This window comes from Macaca mulatta, chromosome 8 (genome assembly GCF_049350105.2).
Source record: "Macaca mulatta isolate MMU2019108-1 chromosome 8, T2T-MMU8v2.0, whole genome shotgun sequence".
Lineage (NCBI taxonomy): Eukaryota > Metazoa > Chordata > Mammalia > Primates > Cercopithecidae > Macaca > Macaca mulatta.
Genome location: NC_133413.1, coordinates 1,528,494 through 1,554,129, shown reverse-complemented (window position 1 = coordinate 1,554,129; position 25,636 = coordinate 1,528,494). Strand labels below are relative to the sequence as shown.

The 25,636-nt window shown below is 49.5% G+C and overlaps 1 protein-coding gene across 1 annotated transcript in view; it reads right to left on the bottom strand.

Annotated features, from left to right (window-relative positions):
- The window catches only part of LOC144330671 (uncharacterized), a 299,581-nt gene extending 297,021 nt beyond the window's left edge, over window positions 1-2,560 (bottom strand). Inside the window, exon 1 of the mRNA XM_077942925.1 lies at window positions 2,164-2,560. Within this exon, the coding sequence (XP_077799051.1) occupies window positions 2,164-2,428 (265 nt within the window). The 5' untranslated portion in view covers window positions 2,429-2,560. The remainder of the gene's footprint in view (window positions 1-2,163) is intronic.
- Window positions 2,561-25,636: the final 23,076 nt, after the last annotated feature.

Sequence of the window (25,636 nt, the reverse complement as noted above, 5' to 3'; positions counted from 1 at the left end):
GGTGTGGGATGTTTGGGGGGAATGGAGGGGGGCGGGTGTGGGATGTTTAGGGGGGAATGGAGGGGGGCGGGTGTGGGATGTTTAGGGGGGAATGGAGGGGGGCGGGTGTGGGATGTTTAGGGGGGAATGGAGGGGGGCGGGTGTGGGATGTTTAGGGGGGAATGGAGGGGGGCGGGTGTGGGATGTTTAGGGGGGAATGGAGGGGGGCGGGTGTGGGATGTTTAGGGGGGAATGGAGGGGGGCGGGTGTGGGATGTTTAGGGGGGAATGGAGGGGGGCGGGTGTGGGATGTTTAGGGGGGAATGGAGGGGGGCGGGTGTGGGATGTTTAGGGGGGAATGGAGGGGGGCGGGTGTGGGATGTTTAGGGGGGAATGGAGGGGGTTGTGGGATGTTTAGGGGGGAATGGCGGGGGGTCTTCGTCTTTCCAGACAAACCTTGAGGAGTGGATTGCAGCCAAAACTGTCTGAAAAGCCGTCTGGCCCTCCCTGCCTCTACCCTGATGTGAGCCCAGACAACCCACTTACAGCCTCAGCACTCCTGTTTCCTCCTCTGTGAAATCAGGCTTCGCAACAGAGAATCCTCGAGTCCCTTCTAACTCGAAGGCTCTGTGAATCTTCTGGTTCTTCCTGCATTGAGGGCAGCGATTCCCACCTATTTCCTGCCATGTGTGGACATCCTGCACCTGACCCTGGGTGCGAGGGAAAAGCCAGAGGAGGACCTGTCCAGTCTTATCACCAAGTTCTTCTCCTGTGCTTTATTTTTTTTAATTCCTCTAAATAAAAAATCTTATGCCATTTTCTGAGTGCATCCCACCCTTCGCAGATGCCTTTGCAAGGTGTCAAGTATGCAGTCCCCGCCAATATCACCTGTGTTGTCACCACAAGAATCAAACAGGCACCTGAGCACCAAGCTCGGGACCTGTTCTTCATTCCACTTCCATGAAGCCCGAGATACACTGAGGACACAGTAATCCACATCCAGGACACCTACTGAACACAAACTCGACCTCCATAAATCCGTGTCCGGGACGCCCAGTGAACACAAATTCAACCTCAGTAAACCGTGTCCAGGACACCTACTAAACACAAACTGGACCTCCGTAAATCCATGTCCAGGACACCTACTAAACACAAACTGGACCTCGGTGAATCATGTCCAGGAAAATCTCATACATCTGTGTCCATGACGCCTACTAAATATGTACTCAGCCTCAGTAATTCCATGTCTATGACATGACCAGAAATTCTCCTAGGAGGTGGCTTCAGGCTGGCGCCCTCCCCAGTCACGGGACCATGAGACCCTCAGCTCTGGGCAGGGCACTCTGGTCCCATTCTCCTGGGACCCCATGGCTGGTCGGTGTCCCTTCTACTGCACATACGTGCTTCCTTCTGCTGTGCAACGGAATTCAAGTGTGTCCCATGGTGTCTGATGGGCCTGGCACTGCTCTGCCCCTTCAAGGGACCTTGTGCATCTGTGTGCTGGTCCTTTGTGGGGTTTTTTTTGTTGTTGTTGTTGTTGTTGTTTGCAGTTTAGCTCTCTGAACTCTGTCCTATTTTTCTCATTATATATTTCTTGAGAGATTTCTAACTATAATCTCCAGGAACTACCAAGAGCAATAATTCCCAACTCCAAACCCCACACTCCAAACCTTCTTCCTGCTCCCCACGTCCCGAGACCTCCGTCCCTCCCTGGCGTGTCTGGCCTGACACGTTTGTACCACAGCCAGCAACATCCCCACACCGGTGGGCCTCACAGTTCTGTTCAGAACAGAATTGTCATGATTACGTCCAATCTATGAGGAAACCGAGGCTCGGAGGCGTTAAGTGTCTCTCGGTGAGGGACACACGGAGGACTCTGAATTTGAAGGACTTCAAAATCGGCCACTTGCTCAAAGCACACTCCTGACGTGCCCAGTTCCACCCTGAGACCTTTGGTGTGTGCCGCGTATGCTCGGGTAGACCCAAGAGCCTTGGGGACCAGAACGTTTTAAACACACCCCCACAAAGGGCTACAATCACGGTAACTTTTAATCATTGAATCAACACGTTCAAGTAAGAAAACAGTCACCACAGAAGCTTCAAGAAAATCCCCAAAGGCTCATCACTGTCCTCCATCAACAGCAATCCCCCGCCACGGATCACATTCTATAAACGGCGTTCCTACCTTTGTAGGAGTTTTCCTGAACGCTCCCCATCTGACACATCATCACCAGCTTCACCTTCATGTAATTACAATCGATCAGTTTGCTCCGAAGTCTTTTACCATCCCGGCCACTGGGGCCCTCCCACGAGGGCCTCTCCCACATCGGCTCCTCCAGGCCTCCAGCCCCCGGCTCTGAGCTCTTTCTCTTTCTCGGTGGGGGGTCCTCTGGCCCCGGCTCTTCCCGGCTTCCCCCCACGCTGTCCCCACCCCCACAGCGCAGAGGCATTTAATCCAGCTCAGGGAACACCTGGAACTCCTACGAGGCTCGCTCCGCTCCTGCCACACAGCGCTGTGAGTCCCACCGGGATTATTACACAACCGCAGCCGTCCTTGCTGGAGGAGGGCAGCTCTGCTGTGTGACGGCTCCTGTGGGTGCGGCCGGCTCTGCGTGCCAGCACCCTCATCCTTCCTCCCGGCTCACTCAGTTTAGTTCCACGTGGCTCAGCTGCTGCCAGTCCCTCTGCAGCCACCCACGGCTGCACACCCCCTTCAGCTCATGCCCTGGCCACGGCTGCCCAGGCGGCTCCAGAGAGCAGCTCTCTGTGCCACCCGGTGCCACCTGACGCTCTCCTCCCAGCAGGAGCAGAGCCCACCGTGCCCTCCAGGAGCCAGGAGAACAACAGGCACAGATTCTGCTTGTGTTCAGGGTTCCTGGGATCTGTTTACTCAGGTGCAGTGAGACACAGAGACAGAAATAACCATCATGGATGGAGAAATGGAAACACACAGACCCCGGACTCGGAGGCAGGGCCTGCCATGGGGCAGGGCCAGCCATGGGGCAGGGCCACACAGGTGCACTGGGAGGGCCAGGACGTGTGGGAGGGGGCGGCCAACATGGGGAGCCCTCACTGGGATCTGGGAAGGAAGAACGGGAAAGCAGGACCAGCAGGCTTAGGCCTGGCCAGGCCGAATGCTCCCGGGGCTCTGGGCTGTCAGTGGTCAGGAGCATGAGAGCCCATGGAGGGAGTGGCAGGCGTGGGCTCTGGAAGTCGGCTTCCTGTAAAGCCACGAGCGCAGCCAAGCCTCTTACTGTCCCCAGGAACCGGCCAGCCCAGGAAGAGCCACCCCTCCCAAGTCAGTGAGACCCAGACACGAAAGCATCAGAACACGGAAAATTAACAGCACGGCGAAGACCTGCTGTGTGCCCGCGAGCGGCCCGGAGCCCAAGCGAGTTACTCCCTGAGTAATGGAAGTGTGATGTGTTCATTCTCCGTGACACATCCGCTCCTCCCGTGAGCTCAACCCCATTCAGTAGGGCAGGAAAACCCTGAATTAATTAATTAAAATAAATTTCATTATGCAACGCCCCTGCCTGCCTTTGAACTGGAACAACATGGTTTTTTCTGCCTTCATGCTAGAATGGACACATCGGATCTTCCTGGGCCTTCAGCTGGCTGAGCAGATCTTAGACTTGTCAGCCTCGTAACCACAGGAGCCAATTCCTTATAACAAATCTCCTTCTATACACACAGACGTACATCGTGTGATTTACATATGCAAGCATGGGGTCTACGCATGTGTAAACAAACACACCCACACATCCGACGGCTTCCACTTCTCTGGAGGGCCCTAATGTACCTGCAAAGCCCACAGGGTCACTCCATCCACCATGCAGACATCCAAGCTGTGCTAACACACTCTCTCCACACCCATCCACCAGGCTGTCCCCCAAGTCATGGATTCCTGGACCACCACAAAGCCAGCCCTGTCCAGCATCCACACAGAACAGCATCCTTCCATGAGGTAACCTCAGCCCAGAGACAACCATTCACACTTCATATATGTATATGAAACAGGCTGAGCTGGGATCTCTTAAGCCCTAGAATTCAAGACCAGCCTCGACAACATAGGGAGACTCCACCTCTACAAAAAATAAATAAATAAATAAATAAATAAATAAAAAGCTGAGCAAGGTGGTGTGCACCTGTAGTCCTAGCTACTCCGGAGATTGAGATGGGAGGATCGCTTGAGCCCAGAAGGCCACTGCACGCCAGCTGGAGTGACAAAATAAGATCTCTTCTTTAAAAGCAAACATACCCAAAGCACTCCAAGTGGCCACCACCCACACGCGCCTACACTTTCACCATTATCAACATAATTATCAATACATCAATAGCAAGCAGGCCTTTACAATGTCTGGATTTAGTAAGAATAACCCGGATTGGCCAGGCACGGGGGCTCATGCCTGCAACCCCATCGCTTTGGGAGGCCAAGGCAGGTGGACCATCTGAGATTGGGAGTTTGAGACCAGCCTGACCAACATGGAGAAACCCCATCTCTACTAAAAATACAAAAAAAATAGCCAGGCGTGGTGGTGCATGCCTGTAATCCCAGCTACTCAGGAGGCTGAGGCAGGAAATTCGCTTGAATCCAGGAGGTGGAGGTTGCAGTGAGCAGAGATTGCACCATTGCACTCCAGCCTGGGCCACAAGAGCAAAACTCCATCTCAAAAGAAAATAAAAATAAAAAAAGAATAACTTAGATAAGCATGTAGTGCCAGCTTCCCAAAGTTTCTGAAATGTGCCTCTATAAATTCACGTCCTGCACCCCGGCAAGGCCAGCACTAAACTTCACCGGGCTCACAGTCCTGCCATAACAGTTGCCACACAACGTGACCCCACAACATCGTCCCTCCCCATCCACCCCACCCAACGTCCAAGCCCAGGGCTCCACAAGGATCTGGTCCCAACACCTGCTGACCCGCTGTCGGCACTGCCCTCCCGCCTCCAAAAACATGAGCCCAAGGACAGAGATGGCCTCACTGTCTTCTACCCACATCACCAAGAAGGGCCAGCATCTCTGGGATTGACTGAATTAACGTCACCTCCTTTAAGACATAATCAGCAGTGGCTGTGAGGGACGCGGCTGGTGTTGGTCCCGTGAGGAGACCCTAAAAAGGATGATAAGCTGAAAACCAGAAACACCTTTTCATGAAACTCCCTCCAAATGTGCACATTCTCATGTTTATAGTCTCCTATCTGCAGCCATCAATACGCAATGGATGCTGTCAGGCGACATCCCTCAGTAGCTACGGAACGCAACACATTAACAGCATCATGACTTAACCTAAGAACATTAAACTAGATCCCTCTCTTCAGAAGATAATTTCTGTTTGGGGTGACCCTGAAATCACTCACAGGCCATTTCTGCCTGCCACACAGCCGCTAAATTACTTGAGTGTGCATCTAATAAACTTTAGACCTTTGGCAGTCTTTGATTGTTTAATTATTTTAAAAGCCAGTGTCTGAGACATTTTCCCTTAATTGGCTATGCTTTTCTCCTACATTTTTTCTCCAGGAACAGACCCCTGACATTTGATACAAGCACAGGTTCAATTCAGTTCAAATTAAAATGCTCCCACTGACTGCCCCCTATACACCAAGATCCAAGGCGTCTCTAAACCAGTAACATGCAATCCTGATTCCCAAGGAATTCTATGCCATGCCTTTAAAAGGATACATTTAAATGTCACCCCCTGCTTCTTTCTTAGCGAATACCCTAACTAGTTATGTAAACTTCAGGAACTGTAGCTTTTTCATTCTGAATGCAGGGCTCGGCATATTGGTATCTCCAGCTCCTGGGTGGAAGGTAATTAAAGTGGAGGGTCAGGGGCCATCAGCACTCACACCCATGCCCTGGTGGGTGTCACAGCCATCACGGCAGGGGCCCCTCGGAGTCTTCCTCCATGCATTCCTAAGGAAAAACACAGTCGCAGGACGTGACATAGAGAAAGTCTATCCGCCAAGACTGACGCAGACCAGCCATCTCATTTCCAGACATTATGACACGTCCCGGATAACCTGTGGTTTGCTACCTAATAACTTGTTCCATAGTAACTTGCCGCACAGTCAGGGAACACCCACCCAGGGTTTGCTACACCACAGCTTTTAACATGGTAGCAAAATCTACACACCCCCCAGTATGATACAGAGTGTGACACAGAGTAACGTGTTCCATGGTAACAAGCATCCATTAGAGCCCAGGGCTTGCGATTCCCAGCCCTGGGCACCTCCCTCTATATTCCAAAACTCCTGGCCTCATTTTCCCTCAAGAAACATTTTCTTTTCTTTCATTATTTGTGCATCAGTGCTTAAGATGCCTGCACATTAACCCCAACTCATACCTGAGAGAACAGTGGCCATAAATCAAGTCTCTCCAATTTGATTTATGTGCCACCTGAATACCTGTTTAGCAATGAAACTGCCACTGCTAAATAAGCAAAGCTTTGCTGGAAAAATCAATCACTGTCTTTATCTGATGCTTCTGGTTAATGGGAGGGTATTAAAATACACACTAAAACTATTTCTATTATATATGGCTCATGGTTGCAAATAATCAAAGCTTCTCAGAACACAACGCACACACCCACAAAACCATCCCAGAATACGGTGGTGCTTAGAAATAGTTTTAATTTATTTTAAACCCAACAAACAATAGTTTTCATCAAAGATGAAGTAAGTCATAGTTTTAAAACCTTTCCCCTTTAGTGCAGAGTCGTCTTTTCAATAAAATGCTTTCCGGGAATTACTTTTAAATTTTGGGGGGCAAATATTAAAACTGTCTTCCATCTCAAAATAAGAAATTCACTCGAACAACCTCAGGGATTCCTTTTCCCTCCGGAGGGGTCCGCTGTCCCTTTACCGCAATTAGCACCTCTCTCTCCCAGAATAAAGTGAGCAGGATGCATCCCGAAGAGATACGGTTAATGGGTTAGAGAAGAGAGAAGGCTTCCAGTTTAAAGTATTATCTGGCTCACAGCCCTGACACAGCCTCTACCAACTTCCATGAAAATACCAAAAACGAGAGGGGCACTCGGCACCTCTGAAAACAAGGACAGATCGTCATTTGCTGCAAGAAAGAAGGAGCCGTTTCTCCATGAACATGATAACAACAGTGCACATGACACCTGCCCAGCTGCACCACACCCGGCCGGCATGTCACACACCTGTGTCCCACGCAGATGTCTGCCGTTTCAGGAATGCAGCCTGCAGCCACACCCGGCCGGCATGCCACGCACCTGTGTCCCACGCAGATGTCTGCCGTTTCAGGACTGCAGCCTGCAGCCACACCCGGCCGGCATGCCACGCACCTGTGTCCCACGCAGATGTCTGCCGTTTCAGGAATGCAGCCTGCAGCCACACCCGGCCGGCATGCCACGCACCTGTGTCCCACGCAGATGTCTGCCGTTTCAGGACTGCAGCCTGCAGCCGGCCAGCATGTCACACACCTGTGTCCCACACAGATGTCTGCCGTTTCAGGACTGCAGCCTGCAGCCGGCTCCCACCCACAAGACGAGGCGGACATCACCCCAGAAGCAGCTGTAGTTCTCCTGCCCGAACCTCTGTCCACTGGAAGATGCACGTTCTTGGAGGAGAGCAGAGACCAGCGGTGGGTGAGGACCCTGGCCTGGCTCCCTTGGCTGGCCAAGACCAAGACCAGAAGAGCCAGGTCACGGCCACTGGCTCCGTGTGAGGCGGCCTGATAGGACTGGCCGTGGGAAGCCTGCTCTGAGCAGCGGAGCCCCGCGTGGAGGACGGCCGGGTGGCCGCGGCCTGCGCTGAGCAGCAGAGCCCCGCGTGGAGGACGGCCGGGTGGCCGCAGCCGTGACAGGTACAGAACAGCATCTGTAACTGCTGCCAGGGGAGGAGTTTCCAGGGTCCTCCAGGCAGACGGGACACGGGGCCAGGACAATCCCACAGACTGTCTATGGGAAATGCCAGTGAAAGGGAGGTCGTCTCCCGTTCCGGGATGCATGGGTCTTGTGAAAGCACATGGCCACAGAAACGCTCATAGACACGCATCCACACTCAACACCGCGACAGGGAGGTCGGGTCTGTGGACACGTGGACACAGAAATGGCCACAGACACGCATCCACACTCAACACCGTGACAGGGAGGACGGGTCTGACCAACATTTAAATCCTGAGCCCGGGAAAGTGTGCGCCACAGAAATCAGGGGAAACAAGTCTAGAGAGCCACTTAGTCTTGGGGAAAAAAAAGTTATAAAATGATTCCTAGGACTATAAACAAAAAAGGAAGAAAATGGACTGAGATGAAATCTCGCAGAAGGAGACAGAGATGGTGAGTTAAAGAAGGAAGACAAGCCAAGGGCTAAATCTGCACCAAGTCGTGAAGTCATGAAGAGCCGAATGTGCATGTAGGTAAATCTGTGATGTGGAAGACGGAGCTCAGGTGGAGGGTTTCACAGAGCACCCGGGGAATGAACAACAGGCATTAACAAAAACGAGGGAAAGTGGGGTGAGGACCAGGATTCAGCTCAGCATGAAGCAAGCACGCAGTGAGCCCGGCCCTCGTCCTCACAGGGTTTTCCTGGCAAAGTGTATCTGGACATTATTTTTGCAATTTTTTTTATATATATTTTTTGAGACAGGGTCCCGCTCTGTCACCCAGGCTCAGCAGATCGCCCAAGCGTGATCGTGGCTCACTGTGGCCTCTGCCTCTGGGGCTCAAGCAATCCTCATACCTCAGCCTCCTGAGTAGCTAGGACTACAAGCGTGCACCACCACACCTGGCTAATTGTATTTAGTAGAGATGGGGTCTCACCATGTTGCCCAGGCTGGTCTGTAACTCCTGAGCTCAAGCAATCCACTCGCCTTTGCCTCCCAAAGTGCTGGGACTGTGGGCACGAGCCACTGTGCCTGCTGAATTGTCTTTAAATTTGTTTTTTGTTTTGTTTTTTTTTTTGAGACGGAGTCTGGCTCTGTCGCCCAGGCTGGAGTGCAGTGGCCGGATCTCAGCTCACTGCAAGCTCCGCCTCCCGGGTTCACGCCATTCTCCGGCCTCAGCCTCCCGAGTAGCTGGGACTACAGGCGCCCGCCACCTCGCCCAGCTAGTTTTTTGTATTTCTTAATAGAGACGGGGTTTCACCGTGTTAGCCAGGATGGTTTCGATCTCCTGACCTCGTGATCTGCCCATCTCGGCCTCCCAAAGTGCTGGGATTACAGGCTTGAGCCACTGCGCCCGGCCGTCTTTAAATTTGTTTATTGTTATGACGCACACAGGATGCACAAAGCAGACCTGAAATTCTCCCTAGAAAGGGAAGCTTCTACAGTCAGTCCTTGGCTGGCTCCTGGGAATGTGGATTTGGGGGCTATTCCCTGATAACAGGGGCTTCCTGTGCTTAAACTGTGCAAACACGTGGTTCATACCCACACCTGCCGTCCTGCTGGGAGCCCGGAATTCGGGTAAGTGCCAGGCAGGGGTGCCTCTGTGGGCAAAGCACAACCCTGGGCACCGCGTCTCTCACAAGCTTCCTGCTGGATGACACGCATGGTCACAGCCTGATGCTGAAGGAACCAAGCCCTTCCTGGGACTCCATGGGGAGCAGCTCTGGAAGCTTCTGCCCGGTTTCCCTGGACCTCCGTCCTCGGCCTTCTCCCTCTACTAATCACGCTCCACGTGCTTTCTCTGTCACAAATCATGGCCGTCCTGTTGGGCACGAGCCCCAGGAGTCCTCCCAGTGAATGGCGGAGTGGGGGTGCTCCTGGGGACCCCAATGCTAGTTATAGACATGGGGTGGAAGGGAGTTATTAAAACTGCTACCCAGGTTTCAAAGACATTTCCATTTTAAAGGCGCTTCTTAGTAAAGGGAAAGATTTCAATAATGAGGAAATGGAAGAAAATATTCCAGACACCACAGAGAGCACAGCCACATGGCAGAGCCTTCTGTGTCCCACAGAGGAAGCAGAGGCGGGTGGTGGCGAGCACAGCCCAGCGGCTCACACCCCACCCAGGCTCTGCTCTTTCTGACCTTCTTCCCTGGGGCAGTTTCCTCCAGGGACTTGCTGCTTCTCGGCCGGACGGATCCCGGGCACACCGGGGCCCCATCCTGCACTGGCGGCAGCCTCTCCTGTTCTCAGGGCCCCACTGTGAACACTGGACTCCGTTCTCAAGGCCAGCGTGATGGTAACTGGGTGGATGGTGGCAGCAAATGAACACTGCCCAGCAGGATTTGCCTTTCCCTGGAGCTCAGCAGGGGGGCTCACAAACTCCCCCAGCTTCCTTTCCCCACCCACGCTGCCCAGAACCTAGTACTTTAGGCAAAGAAGAAAGACTGAGACGCATCAGAAAGCACGAGCATCCTGCCCGTCGTGGCCTGACCCAGCAGCTCTGTCTGAGCGACCCCAGCACCATGAGGGCATCCAGGACAGGATGGCTGTTTTTCCTTCCTACTGTGAGCACAATTCCCTGATAATACATTAAACCAGTTTCAATTACAATGTCAAGTCCTTCCATTTCAGGTCAAATAATAATGTATTTTAGATGCCAAGTACTTTTTACTCTCAAAATAGAGTAAAGCTTTGAGGCTGGACACAGTAGCTGATGCTTATAATCCATGCACTTTGAGAGGCCAAGACGTGAGGATCACTTGAGCCCAGGAGTTTGAGGCTGCAGGGAGCTCTGATCGCACCACTGCACTCCAGCCTGGGCAACACAGTGAGACCCTGTTTCAAAAAAATAAAAAAACTACAGCATTGAAAGCTCAGTCTTTAGATTTGAATGTTTTAAAAAGTAATGTTTAGATCTTTCCAATAACTCAAAAAATATGCTTTCATATCTCCAATAACTCATAACTATATCAGTTTGTCTTCAATTCAAACTAGTTTGTCTTACCCATACATGTCTACATGTCTCTAGGTCTAAAAAGCTATAAAAGAAAAGGATGGAACACCATTTTCTTAGTCAAGAACTTAAGTTGAACAACAGTGTGGGTCAACACAATTGTCTTCCTGGAAACACATCTATAGCAACTGGTACTTTATCCACAAGGTATCACCACAGTCTTGTTCACAAAGATAGCAAACAGAAGACTGCAGTGAACACCAAGTAAACCTGTTCAGGATGGACGTGGACACAGCGTGGCACAGACACGGCCGTGCCTGTCTTGCTGTCTTTCATAAGGAATCACACTGCACCCAGTCTGCACAATCAGAAAACAGTCGAGAACTAAACGTGGGTTGTTATACAAGCCCATCTAAGCGACACAGGTTGTCAGACGACGGGTAAACCCTAATTCTACGAATGGCTTAAAAACAAATTACCAACACTTGCCATTTTAAGGGGGCTTGACTGGCTGAAACCAAATAACAGAGACATATTTTAAAACAGGAGGCTTAAATCGAAAGTGTTTTGAATTGCCAGTAAGCGCAGGCATGAACACACATTTCCATGCCCCAGTCCCCTGCACACAGACCCACACAGACCAGAAAGAATGCCTTCGGAATTCAGACGAGGTTGAGATTCCAGAGCTGGGGAAGGCACAAAATTTAGGTAAATTCACTTAGATTTACATCCGTAGCTCCCAAATAGCAGGGCTGCACACCTCCTCTTCAGCTGCACATGTCATCCGTGGCCCTAGACATGCAACTTACCAAAGAGTTTGTCTCAGAAAGTCAAGAGGCAGTCTGTCACTCAACTTGTATTTATTCATTTTGATCAACTTTATCTCACAACATACTCTGGAGGCCGGGCGCAGTGGCTTACGCCTGTAATCCCAGCACTTTGGGAGGCCGAAGCGGCCGGATCCTGAGGTCAGGAGATTGAGACCATCCTGGCCAACATGGTGAAGCCCTGTCTCTACTAAAAATACAAAAATGAACCGGGCATGGTGGCGAGCGCCTGTAGTCCCAGCTACTCGGGAGGCTGAGGCAGGAGAATGGCGTGAACCCGGGAGGTGGAGGTTGCAGTGAGCCGAGATCCTGCAACTACACTCCAGCCTGGAACAGAGACTCTGTCTCAACAACAACAAAGAATACTCTGGAGACGTTGTCCAGTAACATTGTAACAAAAGAGAATCAGTCTGGGTGCAGTGACTCACGCCTGTAATTCCAGCACTTTGGAAGGCCAAGGCAGGAGGACTGTTTGAGCCCAGGAGTTCGAGACAAGCCTGGGGATTATAGGGAGACTTTGCCTCTATAAAAAGTTCAAAAATTAGCTGGGTGTGGTGGCGCACGCCTGTAGTCTCAGGTACTTGAGGGGCTGAGGTGGGAAGATCGCTTGTGCCTGAGAAGTGGAGGTTGTAGTGAGCCGTGGTTATACCACTGCACTCCAGCCTGGGTGACAGAGTGAGACTGTCTCGAAAGAAAGGAAGAAAGGAACAGAAGGAGGGAGGGAGGGAGGAATACTGATGTACAAACCCTAGTGAGGAAAACAGGTAAAATGGGTGACTCAAAATTCGCTTTACTATCTCTGGCCCTTCACTCCTGAAAATGTACAGGCATGTGCCTCACTGGTGTTTTACTTTGAAGCAGGACAAGCTATGAGGAAGCAGTGGCTCCACAAGCTTCCTGCCTCTCACATCTTCCTCTCTTCCCAGGAAGGGGCAAATCCCAGAGAGGAGACCCTTCTGGTCCTGAGGAAGGCTGTGGCCCAGGCTGTCCCCACAGGAGGCTGAGCCCTGGGCGTGCCCACCCAGGTATCAGTGCCAGGATCATCTTGGTCTCAATGCAGTTCTCCAGGAGCTCAACTCCAAGCTTCCAGGCCAAATTCCCAAACCAAGATGCAAGATCGAGCTGCTCGGTTAACATTTTCACTTCCACTGCCCAACAAATCAGCCTTTTGCCTTGAAATCATAACAAGTGGGTTAATTCGGTGGCCCTCTGCTCTGGCACCAGAGAAGCCTGGATGGGGTTTCATGAGCAATATCAGCGTTGGTGTCAACCTTGGGTTTTGTCATCAATTTCATGTATGTCTGAAGGCACATGTATCTTGTCTCACACGGGAAAGAATTTAAGGTAACCTACAAATACATGGGTGGGAAAACAGGTGGATAGAAAAAGAGAGTGGGGAACATCTACAATGAGGAGGATCTGTGGGTACACACAGAAACCATGCCCTGGGACGGATGGACGGACAGGTGAACTGATGGACAGAGAGATGAATAGACGTGGAGATTTAACACATGACCACACATTTGTTGCATTTCCTAAAAGCGAAGGCAAACACATGACCAGCTGTGTGACTCGGGAATTCCAGGGGAGGGGGTGGGGGCTGTGGCAGGTGCCACCAAGACTCCGACAACATTCTCATTCCAGCGATGGGTTTCACAGATGTTCCCTGATCCCAAGGGAGGGCAACACCACAGCACCAAAGCACCATCAACAAAGATGCAGAGGACGTCTTCAAGACAGGGCTCTCTCTCAATTTAGGAAGAGATTTCAGAGTATCCCAATGGGAGGCTTTGCCCGAACAATCCTCCTATAGGAACCTGACATAGACCCTCTCACGGGAACCTGTGGCAGCAACCCCCGTGTCGATAGTTACACGCAAAGTTACAGGATGGCGGGGCAGGGCGGGGGGCGGGGCCGGGGGGGCGGGGGGCAGGTGGAGAACCAGGAGATGTGACAGAAATCTACCCTCCTGATACCCCCCCAAGCATGAACCCTCAGACAAAGCCAAACATCTCCCAAAAAAGTAACTGTAGGTCTACTTCCGGCCCCACAGATCTGCACCACACAGAAAAGTCCCAGGAATTTACGTTGGTATATCATTAAAACAGGACCATCACACACCAGGTTTACTCGTGAACCCTCTCAGCACAGAAGTATCCACAGAACACGCAGCCTTGAGCTATAAAACTTCTTTATGTCTCCACATTAAACTGGCTGTAAACCACAAACCTAGGTAAATACGTCCATTAACCTGCTCTGGGGTTAATAGGACTGCCATCTATAACCGTGCAATTATTGCTCTGCACAGAAGTGCCCGGCCCAGAACGGACGGGGGCTGACCCTGCTTCATTCAGGGGTTGCATTTTCCCCAGGGGGTCACATTTTTCCACTCAGCACAGACAGCATCTATGCTAGAAGCCTCATGAAATGAAAGCCCAGTGGCCCTAACACACTGATACGCGCCCCCTTGTTCGAGCAGGAATTAAACAGCGTGACCAATTTTCTAATAAAGGCATTTCCAGGGTATGAAATAAAGTCCTTTCAAGCATATGAGGAATGTGGTTTTTTCCTCTTTGGCTGGTGGGGAGGGAGAGAGGACGCAGGAAACGAGGTGAGGAATGTGGTTTTTTGCTCTTTGGCTGGTGGGGAGGGAGAGAGGACGCAGGAAATGAGGCTCCAGCTCACTGGAAGGTGGTGCTGGGTCATTAGAGACGGGTCATGGGGAGGCTCCAGGGCGTCTGCCTTCGCTTCCTCCCTCCAGCTCAGCCCTGGCTTTGGTTTTGCTGCTCTTACTGCGTGAATCACATCGTATGGAATTCTATTTGCACAACCTCAGTGCTTTTTGGAAAGAGAAAAGGTATTATAAATAATTTTAGTATCTGGGTAAAAAGAAATTTACTTGAAGTATTTGGTCTTTCAAAGAAATGAGATCTCATCTTCAATCTTTTTTTTTTTTTTTTTTTTTTTGAGACTGAGTCTGGCTCTGTCGCCCAGGCTGGAGTGCAGTGGCCGGATCTCAGCTCACTGCAAGCTCCGCCTCCCGGGTTTACGCCATTCTCCTGCCTCAGCCTCCGGAGTAGCTGGGACCACAGGCGCCCGCCAGCTCGCCCGGCTAGTTTTTTGTATTTTTTTTTAGTAGATACGGGGTTTCACCGTATTAGCCAGGATGGTCTCGATCTCCTGACCTTGTGATCCGCCCGTCTCAGCCTCCCAAAGTGCTGGGATTACAGGCTTGAGCCACCGCGCCCGGCTCATCTTCAATCTTGTATGTGTGAATACCGCTCCCTGACTTCCTGAAAACAGGTAACATCCACACGTGGAGATTTCCCATCTCTTGGAGCAGCAAACCCGTCTGAGGTGCCTGCATAGCTCAGTTCCGGGGCTCCGGGGGCTGTGCCCACAGCCTCCCCGTCCTTCAGCTCCCACGTCAGGGTTCCCGGTCCACGCCGTGCTGTTCTGCATCAAATGTGACCGGAAAGTCACAGGTGGGTAATTCAGGACTTATTCAGGTCACATGGTATCACACACTGACTTAGTGCAAACACATATCTGAGGCACAGCTGTGGGACAATGAAGTCACAGGTACCTCTGGATCTGTTTTCTCTTCTGCAAAATGGGGACACATTTTCTATCTCACAACAAAGTTACAGGACTAGTCAAGATGAATGTGAAAGCACCTTATAAACTGGAAAGCATTAAAAAAGCATGTAACATCCACTATTAGTGTAAGAATTCACATGTAACACAAAGTAACAATGTCGTTGTCTACATAGCTTTAGGAATCCTATGCCAGGGAGGTGTGACATTAATGAAGTCAAGTCTCATTTCCACATATACGCTCACGCCAGACTCTCAGTGCCACCAGCTATCGCGAACTGTTGGCCTTTCAGACAGGCCTGTAGCAGAGAATGCAAACTGGTCCACTGATTTTCCGTTATTTGTCCATCATGAAATTAAAAGCTCTTTAAAACCTTTAGCTCACGAGAAATCTAGGGGATTTACAATCACCAAACAGAACCTTTCCTAACATTTCAACAATGGTGTCCCTCTGCGGTTTTGAACTAAACCTGCAAACTGCTCCAGTGGCGACTGGGTTTCAACAGCTCTACGTGCGGAAACTTAATAAAGTATAATTAGGTCTGCCACCCTGTAGGCTTCTAAAATCCTACCTTGTAATACAAATATGCTCAACATCCAAATATAAATCACAAAAACATTCGCTCAACCTACGTAGATTTTTGAAAATGAAGCACTCCATTACAAAGGCTACATTTCAATCCAAGATTTCATTTTGCCAACGCACAACTAAACAGCTCGCCACCCTGCAGAGAACACACAGGAACTGCAGCTACCGAAGGGAATGACCACAGGAAGGTTACACAGAGAGGAAGGCGGGCACCATGGTACGGGGAGCCGGCTCCACAGAGAGGAAGGCGGGCATCTTGGTGTGGGGAGTCAGCTACACAGAGAAGACGATGGGCACCACGGTGCAGGAGCCAGCTCCACAGAAAGGAAGGCGGGCATCTTGGTGTGGGGAGTCAGCTACACAGAGGAAGGCGGGCACCACGGTGCAGGAGCCGGCTCCGATGAGCTGGACACAACTGGTGGCTGCCAAGAACTCCCCACAACTCCGTGTCCAAGAACGTCAAGCAGCAGCTTGAAACTGGACCACAGAAACTGGCAAACACTAGAACAAGGCCTCCCCACCCTCCCTCTCACCCAGCATCAGAAAGTTAGTTGATAAATGCTGACCAGCACATTGCTGTGGGGACCCACTTTCAGAGTCAGGAGTTTCCATTACGTATTTGCAAATAAAGCCACCGTCAGTCCCACAAACACAGGGAAGTCACGTGAAACCTTTCCACCCAACTTTTATATATAACGTGTTTCACAGTCATTTTGTATTCACTGTCAATTAGAAACATAATGTATCTCAAAAATCAAACATAGTACTCCCGCACGCTTGATCTATTTGAGGTTTCATTATTCAGTTGTTATTATCAAAGTTTGCATGGGTAATTACTGCTGCCATATTGCAAAATCAATTCATTCTTGAAAATTCTAATTATTCTTGGCAGTAGAATAGGCCATCTCCTGAAACACTCAGGATAAAGGCTGTGTGAGGCAGCTAAGCCCAAAGTCAGAACCTGGCCAACTGTGCAGCCTAAAGAAAGAATGTATTACGCTTACAACTGTGTAACTTAATTTTCCCAAATGTCACGGCAATTCTGAAGTGAAGGTCATTAACAATCAAGGTAAGGAAGCCAGATCTTCTAGGAACTAAACAGCTCCCAACGTTTTCCCTGCTTAGATCTCACTGTCAGGGAAATGTGGATTAAATGGAAGGTGGCCTCTGATGTGTTCCCTAGTATCCTTCCAACATACATTATATATGCATCCTTCCAACATTCTCCAGCATTCTTCCAACATTCTCCAGTATCCTTTCAACATACATTATACATGCATCTTTTCAACATACATTATACATGCATCCTTCCAACATTCTCCAGCATCCTTCCAACATTCTCCAACATCCTTTCAACATACATTATACATGCATCCTTTCAACATGCATTATACATGCATCCTTCCAACATTCGCCAACATCCTTCCAACATACATTATACTTGCATCCTTCCAACATTCTCCAGCATCCTTCCAACCTACATTATATATGCATCCTTCCAACATTCACCAGTGTCCTTCCAACCTACATGAAAACATGCATCCTTCCAACATTCTCCAGTGTCCTTCCAACATACATTATACATGCATCCTTCCAACATTCTCCAACATCCTTCCAACATCCTCCAGCATCCTTCCAACATACATTATACATGCATCCTTCCAACATTCTCCAACATCCTTCCAACATCCTCCAGCGTCCTTCCAACATACATTATACATGCATCCTTCCAACATTCTCCAACATCCTTCCAACATTCTCCAGCGTCCTTCCAACATACATTATACATGCATCCTTCCAACATTCTCCAACATCCTTCCAACATTCTCCAGTGTCCTTCCAACATACATTATACATGCATCCTTCCAACATTCTCCAACATCCTTCCAACATCCTCCAGCATCCTTCCAACATACATTATACACACATCCTTCCAACATACGTTATACACGTGTCCTTCCAACATACATTACACACGCATCCTTCCAACATTCTCCAGCATCCTTCCAACGTACATTATACACACATCCTAAGAAACAGAGTCCCTGAAGGAAAACACACTGCTTAGGCCGCGTCATCTCTTCACCATGGAACCAAAGTTCTCACCCCTCCAGTTGGGTCAAAAGTACTAAAGCAACTGTAAGAGGTCTCTGTTGCTAGGAGGAACACCTGTTCCTAGGAGGCACACCTGGCTATAAAACTTTAGACAGGTTCACTTTCCCTCAGGAAACAGCGACTCGTCATGAAAGGATATTTGTGAAAAAGTCACTCCTCAAATGAGGATTCCAGCTCCACGCAGGAATCGGCAGGCATCTGGGACTATTTTAACTGCACGATGCCTTGAGTTTCACCAGAAACTCGACAGCCCGAGTCCAGCAGCAAGTGGGCCTGCCTTCAGCCCAAACGTGGTGGCGCGTCCAGGATGTCGTGCCCAAGGCCTGCCTTGCTTGGCAATCCTTTCTATAGCCCGCTAACCAAAAAAGGTGTGCTAAGGATGGAACACCCCCTCCAAGGACACCAATCCTAGTAAAAGGTGATGCTGGATTCAAGCCAGAGGCAGCTGCTAAAATTCAGACACCTGAGACGTCCACTCTTCCCCAAGTCACTCCACCTTCCTGTGTATTTTGGCTTCAAAGCCCACTCCAGGTAGGTCGCAAACCAAAGGCCTATGAAAGGCCAATCAGGGGTCACCAAAGCAAGAAAAGGCAAGAATGCTTAGAACTAAAGACAGGCATAAATGTGTTTTGGGTTTTTTTTTTTTTAAAAGGCTTAAAAGCTACATATGCATTCACGTTTGTGCCTTCATGAAAAGGATGGTCACCTTGGTCACATTCTCCACCAACAAACACGCTTTTCTGAGAACAAGCAGCCAAACAAGACCGTATGGGAAAGTAACCAGTGGGATTCCCTCTGACGCTTCACGGCGTTGCCTAAAACCATCACAAGTAATCAAAACTGCGAGAGAAAATGATAATATATTTATCTTTCACAAGCAGCCATGTTTAATTCAGAAACATGACATGTATAAAATTAATGGAGTATAAAGCGTTTCTAAAATAAGTAAAAACCAAACGAGAAAAAAGTGATGATTCATCCCAAAGTTAATCTTCTTTCTAATTCTGGTCAAGCACCCGTAACGCAGAATCCACCGTGGAGCTGCTGCCTAAGCAGCCAGTTCGGAGCACTCGCTACATTCTTGCTGCTGGGCAGCCGTCCCCATCCTCCTTCTGCAGAACGCGCTTCACCTTCCAAAACGGAAATTTGGTGCCCATTCCAAAGTTAATGTCCTTAATGAGAAATTTTGAAAACTCTTCCACAAAACCATTAAGGTAGAAGAACATTACAGTCACCCTTACAAGAACCTTTACATGCCACTGAAATGCAGAAGCTTTCACCGAGAACCTCCGCTGTGTTGAGGTCCGAAGACGTTTCCAAACAAGATCTTCTAAATCATGAAGGAGCTTTGGACATACTGGAGCAAATTCTTTGCTAAAAGCTAGAATTCTCCCCATCTTTCCATTCTGAATGGACTTACACTTTTAAGAGTTATAATCTCAACCAACTCCTCTCTCTTCTCTGGAGCCACTCCTTCCCTTATCCACACCGAATATTAAAGCCTATGGTCTTCCACAGCTGACATGACAGTGAAACATTCTATAATATAAAAATAATTTTGAGGAAATTGCCCGGCTACTGTCTTCTGCATTGAGGCCCCAATGGAAGGCAACTCTCTTGGTTCTACAGATTGATTACTTAGAGTCTCATGAAGAGCAAATAAAACATCTCCAGTTGGCGATGTTTTCCAAATTAACTTAAAACCATTAACAGAACAAATTGTCAAAAAAAAAAAAAAAAAAAAACAAGGAAAATGCATTTCCATACTTAAGACCCACTGAGATGCCCACAGTAAAGTAGTTAGCTTTTAACTTATTTTATCGTTATTTCTGATGTTTCTTAGAATCAGAGTAATGATTCACCTGAACCCGGAAAATTAATTTCTTTTAAAAAATTTTGTGATGCTGACTTTGATGGACACAGTTGCCAAAATCTTTGTTTTTGCACATGTGACTTTTTCATGTAATTTTACTTATAACCAAGACTTCCAGAAAATAAAAAGAGGCTCAAAAATATCTGACACACTCAACGAGCTTCCCCGTAAGCAGTAGATATGCTCAAACTTGTAGCTGAGACACAGTTGACTGGGTAAAAAAAAACGAAACAGGGACAGTTCTGTGTTTGAAGAAGAGTACCATCAGTAATGTCATCCATCCATGCTCATAATTAATAAATAAAGATTGTATTTTTCTCAAAACACCCGGTGTTTTACTCTGGAATGTATAATACAGACAACGTTGGCTACTGAGATGCCATTCTTAGTGGTGAGTCAACAGTAAAGCCCAACAAATTAAATTCTTCTAATTGCCATGGAAGAGTCTTTGTAATTAACTTGTTATAGCTAGAAAACAAGTAAGAAAATGTCAGCAAACCTCTGTTTCATACGCAACTAAGATATCCTGGGACACAAATACATACTTGACAGAACATGATTGCTTTTAGAAATGAATAAACTCGCACCACCTTCTCTTTACTTTCCTCAGGACTTGCAATTTCTTTGATAAACATAAATCAGAACTCTTGCAGGAGGATAACAAAAACGCAGATCCATATCCACAGGATAACAAGCCCTGACTGATTCTTTTTTTTTTTTTTTTTTTTGAGGCGGAGTCTCGCTCTGTCGCCCAGGCTGGAGTGAGTGGCGCGATCTCGGCTCACTGCAAGCTCCGCCTCCCGGGTTCCCGCCATTCTCCTGCCTCAGCCTCCCGAGTAGCTGGGACTACAGGCGCCGCCACCACGCCCGGCTAATTTTTTTGTATTTTTAGTGGAGACGGGGTTTCATTGTGTTAGCCAGGATGGTCTCGATCTCCTGACCTCGTGATCCGCCCGCCTCGGCCTCCCAAAGTGCTGGGATTACAGGCTTGAGCCACCGCACCCGGCCCCCGACTGATTCTTTTTCCCCTTCATTGTATGATAACACAGTTTTTTTTAGACCTTCTCTTTCTTCGTCATGTTTCCTTAAAAGTCACGCAAAACACTTCCTCACAACCACCAGCCACACACACCTGTCCTGTCATGAGAAGTTACACAGAGATGGATCTCCCACTTCAAAACATTCATGCCCACGTTTTATTCACTGAGACCTTGGGGGTTTTAAGAACATAACATCTAGCCAGTTCCTTCCCTGATCACAAAGAAAGGCCTTGACTGCAAACAGACTCCAAATACATTTCACTCTAGCCAATAAAAATGGTGTTTTTTCCTTAATAAATAAGTATAATTAGCAAAAGAAACAGCTTTGAAACCAACAAATTCAAGTTTATAAGACAACCACTTTCCCTTAAAAACCTAATACAACAATCATCTATTAATAAATCAATTTCCTCTGTCAAATAAAAACAGATCTCTGGGCTCAGCTCATAACTCATTACAGAACTAAATATCCTATTTTCACATCTTATAGTTAGTTAATATGCAACCTTGCACTAAAAACAACCCACAACATAAAAATGCACAAAATATCTAAATTAGGTAATCACATTTCTCAATTTTGCTACTGATATGAAACCTATAATCTCAAATCAGAAGAATGAAATGTATTTACCTGTATTCCTGTCAGGTAAGATACAGCAATGCTTCTGCAGAATGCCAGGCAAAACCTGTTTTAAAACAAACAAATAAAATGCATTTGTTATCATTCGGGTGGAGGAAGGCATCTCACTAACTGTTACGAGTGTTTCTTCTAATAAGGTCATCCAATGCTGCACAAAGTCAGCACGCCCAGAATGGCCTAACAAATTAAATGGTACAGAAGAATCGTGATGACATACATTTTTCATTGAAAAGGTTAATCATGTGAGTGTGATTATCATCTGTGCCATTTCTGGAATGGGAATGCAGCCGGGTTTAATGGATGCCCCTAATGGGCCATCAGGGTCTTGAAAGCTGTACTCCAGGGGCTCCCACAATAAGGTAAATGGACCCACCAATTTTTGTGATGGCTTTTAAAATATTAGGCGCAATTAGAGCCTGGAGATGGAGGGCTGCTGGAACGTTGTGTTGGGTCTTCTAGAGTCTGAGCTTCCATCAAGTGTGAATCACAAAGAAGAATGTGAAAGTAAGGGCTGCATTTACATTCATACTTCAGTAGTAAAATGTGAAGAAAATACCTTATTTGGTAAGGGAAGGAGAGGTGAAAATAACAGAGAATGGCTTTCCCAAGATTCATCAACATAAAACAAATTGCAAAGCACACAGTCCAGTAACGTGCAGCTGAAGAGATGTCTACGGGAAATGTGTGATTATCTTTCTAAACTCAATTAGAGGAAAAGCTGAACTTTCATCCTAAATACTCCACACGACGAACTTGCAGCCATTCCTCAGCGCTCCATGAAGGCAGCATCTACAGGTCTCTGCTTATTGCCTGTTCTAGGGCAGGGCAGTTTACTCAGGAGAGAGGGAGAACAGAGGTCTCTGCTTATTACCTGTTCTAGGGCAATTTACTCAGGAGAGAGGGCGAGCAGAGGGTGTTGCAAAGAAACACCAGTCATATGTTGGCCCTGGATCGACTTTCTGTCTGGCTGAGTATACAGCAGGCTCTCATAAATGCAATGGATGAAACCACAAGAGATGATCTGGAATAACCACTCCCTTCTCCTCCATCCCCCCACCGCCTTCTATGTTGAAAAAAGAACAATTCTCTCCCAAATACAATCAATCACAAACAAGACAGTATTACAAACTTTCAACTCTGTGCAAATCAAGAGAGACAGAAAATAAAACAATAATGAGTTTTAGTACCTACCAAATGCTGTGCAAAATGTGGAATTAAAAGTTCCATCACATGCTTCTCATTTGCACAGAGCTGACCGTGTAGCTGAGGCAGAGAGCAAACCCTGGTGAGATAGTCGGGGCAGGGAGGCGCTAACCCTTGTGATCACCACAGGGTCAGGTGCTGGCCCCGTGCCACGTAGAAGCTGTCGGTATTTTTCATCAGTGTGGTCTGAGCCTGTGGGGTCATATCTGACACTGTTTCCCTGATGAGCTCCTAGTCCCCATGCCCAACAGTGCAAGAACACACACCCACACTCAAGTCCTGAGGTTCGACACCTCCGAGGGCTCCTTGCAGATCTGCCCTCTGTCTCATTCCACAGCCACACTCATTCACTCACCTTTTCCAGAACTTTCCAAAGGGCCTCAGGGATCAAGGCCAGGCCTCAGAACCCACCCCCTCCGGAGGCAGTCAACGATCCACTAGGTCTGAAAAGGCTACCGCCTCCACACCCTACGTGGAGATCAGAGACACACGTTTCCATAGACAGGCTCCGCGCGCGTCCTTCCCTAAATTCAGTTGCCCACAGAATGCTTTCCTGTGCCAACTTCCCATTAACAGCCAGAGGGGAAACACTGACCTAGTCAGCTGCAGACGCCACCTGAGGGATCTCTTCCCTCACAGTCTCCTCCCGGCTGAAATCGTGAGCTGCTGCTGCTGCTGGGTGCTGCTCCTAAGGAGGGGCTGCCCACGGGTGAGCCCCAGGCACGTCCACAGCAGAACTCGGGGCCTGCTCCGGCATCCCCGGCACCGACCTAACTCCAGACTAACTCCAGCATCCCCGGTACAGCTCTAGACTAACGCGAGCACAGGCGACACCACTCCACAGACACGTCTTGAAGAAGCGGGAATGAAGTCTCAATCAATCAAATCACAGCGCGGGACTCCACCACCATCGGTGCCCTTTCACGGTCTCGGCCACGTTTCTATCCAGATGAAAATCACAGGCAGTGGTGACAGCATTGGAGAGGGCCGTGAGAGGTCACGAGACATGCGTGTGAGGCCAGTAGGACACGTGCTCGGGGCAGGAGGGCGGGGCTGGGACCCCAAGCTGTGGGCCGCCGCAGCAGGACCAGCCCAGGATGTCACCTCCGTGGGAGCCGGCACCCCCCTCCAATGCTGCAGCTCCCGTGACCGTCCCTCCAAACCCTGGATTCTGACAATGCACAGAACCAGAGCGCTGGAGGTGCTGACGGGAGCCCACGTCCTGCCTCTGGGGCTCCTTTAGGGTCAGGGACAGGCAGGGTCCTCGCTCCGCAGAACTGCAAACCTCAAACCTCATCCCTGGACACGGGCACTCAGGCGACCAGGCCTCACGCATGACACAGTTGCATCTGCTGGGGCCTGTTTTCCACCATCTCTGTTCGATTTGAAAAAGGGCTGTTGGGGAGGAAATCACTGGAGAGCCACCAGTTCAGACACACGGCGTGTTGGCCGGGTGATGAATGATCCCACGAGCCAGTCATGGGGTTCCCGGGGCAGCTGTGCACCGTCCACTCTCATGGAGCCAAGTACGCCCGACCCCTGGGGTCCTTCCAGCCCCTCGCTCTCCCCAGGAGGCAGCCCCCAGCAGCTCCGACCAGCAGAGCCACTCACTGCACCCTGGAATCTCGTCGGATGGTCCCACAAACACAATGCCCAACACTGCGGCTCCCACAGAGCTTTCCTTGAACCTGCCAGAGAGTTCTTTTCACTTGAGGATCCAAGACAAATCATCAACCTTCCAGGGCAGAATCCACTTGTGACTTCCCTAAAGGCAGACAATCTGTGTTCAAAAAAGGTGCTCATACCTAACATTGACAGCGTCCTCCCCGCCACAGTCACAGGCAGGACAGTGCATTAAATCCAGACCAGCGGCGGCCTCTGGAAGGCTCAGCACTCGTCGCTTCCCGCACCGGCTCTGGCTGGAGCAGGAAGGCAGGACCATAATAGGTTCATTTCTTCCTCTCTGAAGGATTTACAGAAGACCACAGACACGAATGAAATTATCCTCACTGCCCAAGGCACGTTTGAAAGTTCAGTTCCACACAAGCTGCCTGTTCCACGGCAGCTGAGAAAGATCAGGAGGCTGAGTTCTCCTGCCAGGGCTGCCGCGGCCACAAAATATACTCAGTGGTCACCCCGAGGTGTCCGTCCATACCTGCCCAGCTGTGAGCGCTGACACGTGTTCCTAAAATACTGATTTCTAACCCCTCCGGGGCATCAGCCTGAGCACGGCCCTCCTTGTCTGAGGAAAGCAGAATTGGAGAGTATGGAGAGGGGGCACCCCCCGGTCAGTGGCCGCACGTCCACTGGGCTGTCACATGCAACCATGTAATTTTCTTGAGACACAGTCTTGTTCTGTCGCCCAGGCTGGAGTGCAGTGGTGCAATCCCGGCTCGCTGCAACCTCCGCCTCCCGGGTTCAAGTGATTCTCCTGCCTCAGCCTCCCTAGTTGCTGGGATTACAGGTGCGCACCACCAAGGCTGGCTAATTTTTATATTTTTAGTAGAGATGGGGTTTCGCCACATTGGCCAGGCTGGTCTCGAACTCCTGACCTCAAGCAATCCACCCACCTCGGCCTCCCAAAGTGCTGGGATTATAGGCGTGAGCCATTGCGCCTGGCCAGCAATGTAATTTTAATTAATGAAAATCAGTTAAAACCTGAAATCTGGGTGCCCGGTCACACTGTCCACATACCACATGCTCACAGGCTGTGTGGCCAGTGGCCTCGTCATACGCTGCTGATGTTGGACACGCGACCAATTTTCAGATGAAGAAACTCAGCCCCAGCCAGGGCTCTGGACACCCCACCAGCATCCTGTCTCTCCACGCAGGGCCTGGACTGCGTGTGTCCCCTGTGTCCAGAGGCCCAGGCCCGGCCACGCCTCTTCCTCACCCTCCCTGATGCCTCCAGTGCAGCTCCGTCCTCCAAGGGAACAGAGGGTCCCTGATGAATGTGAGTCGGAGCT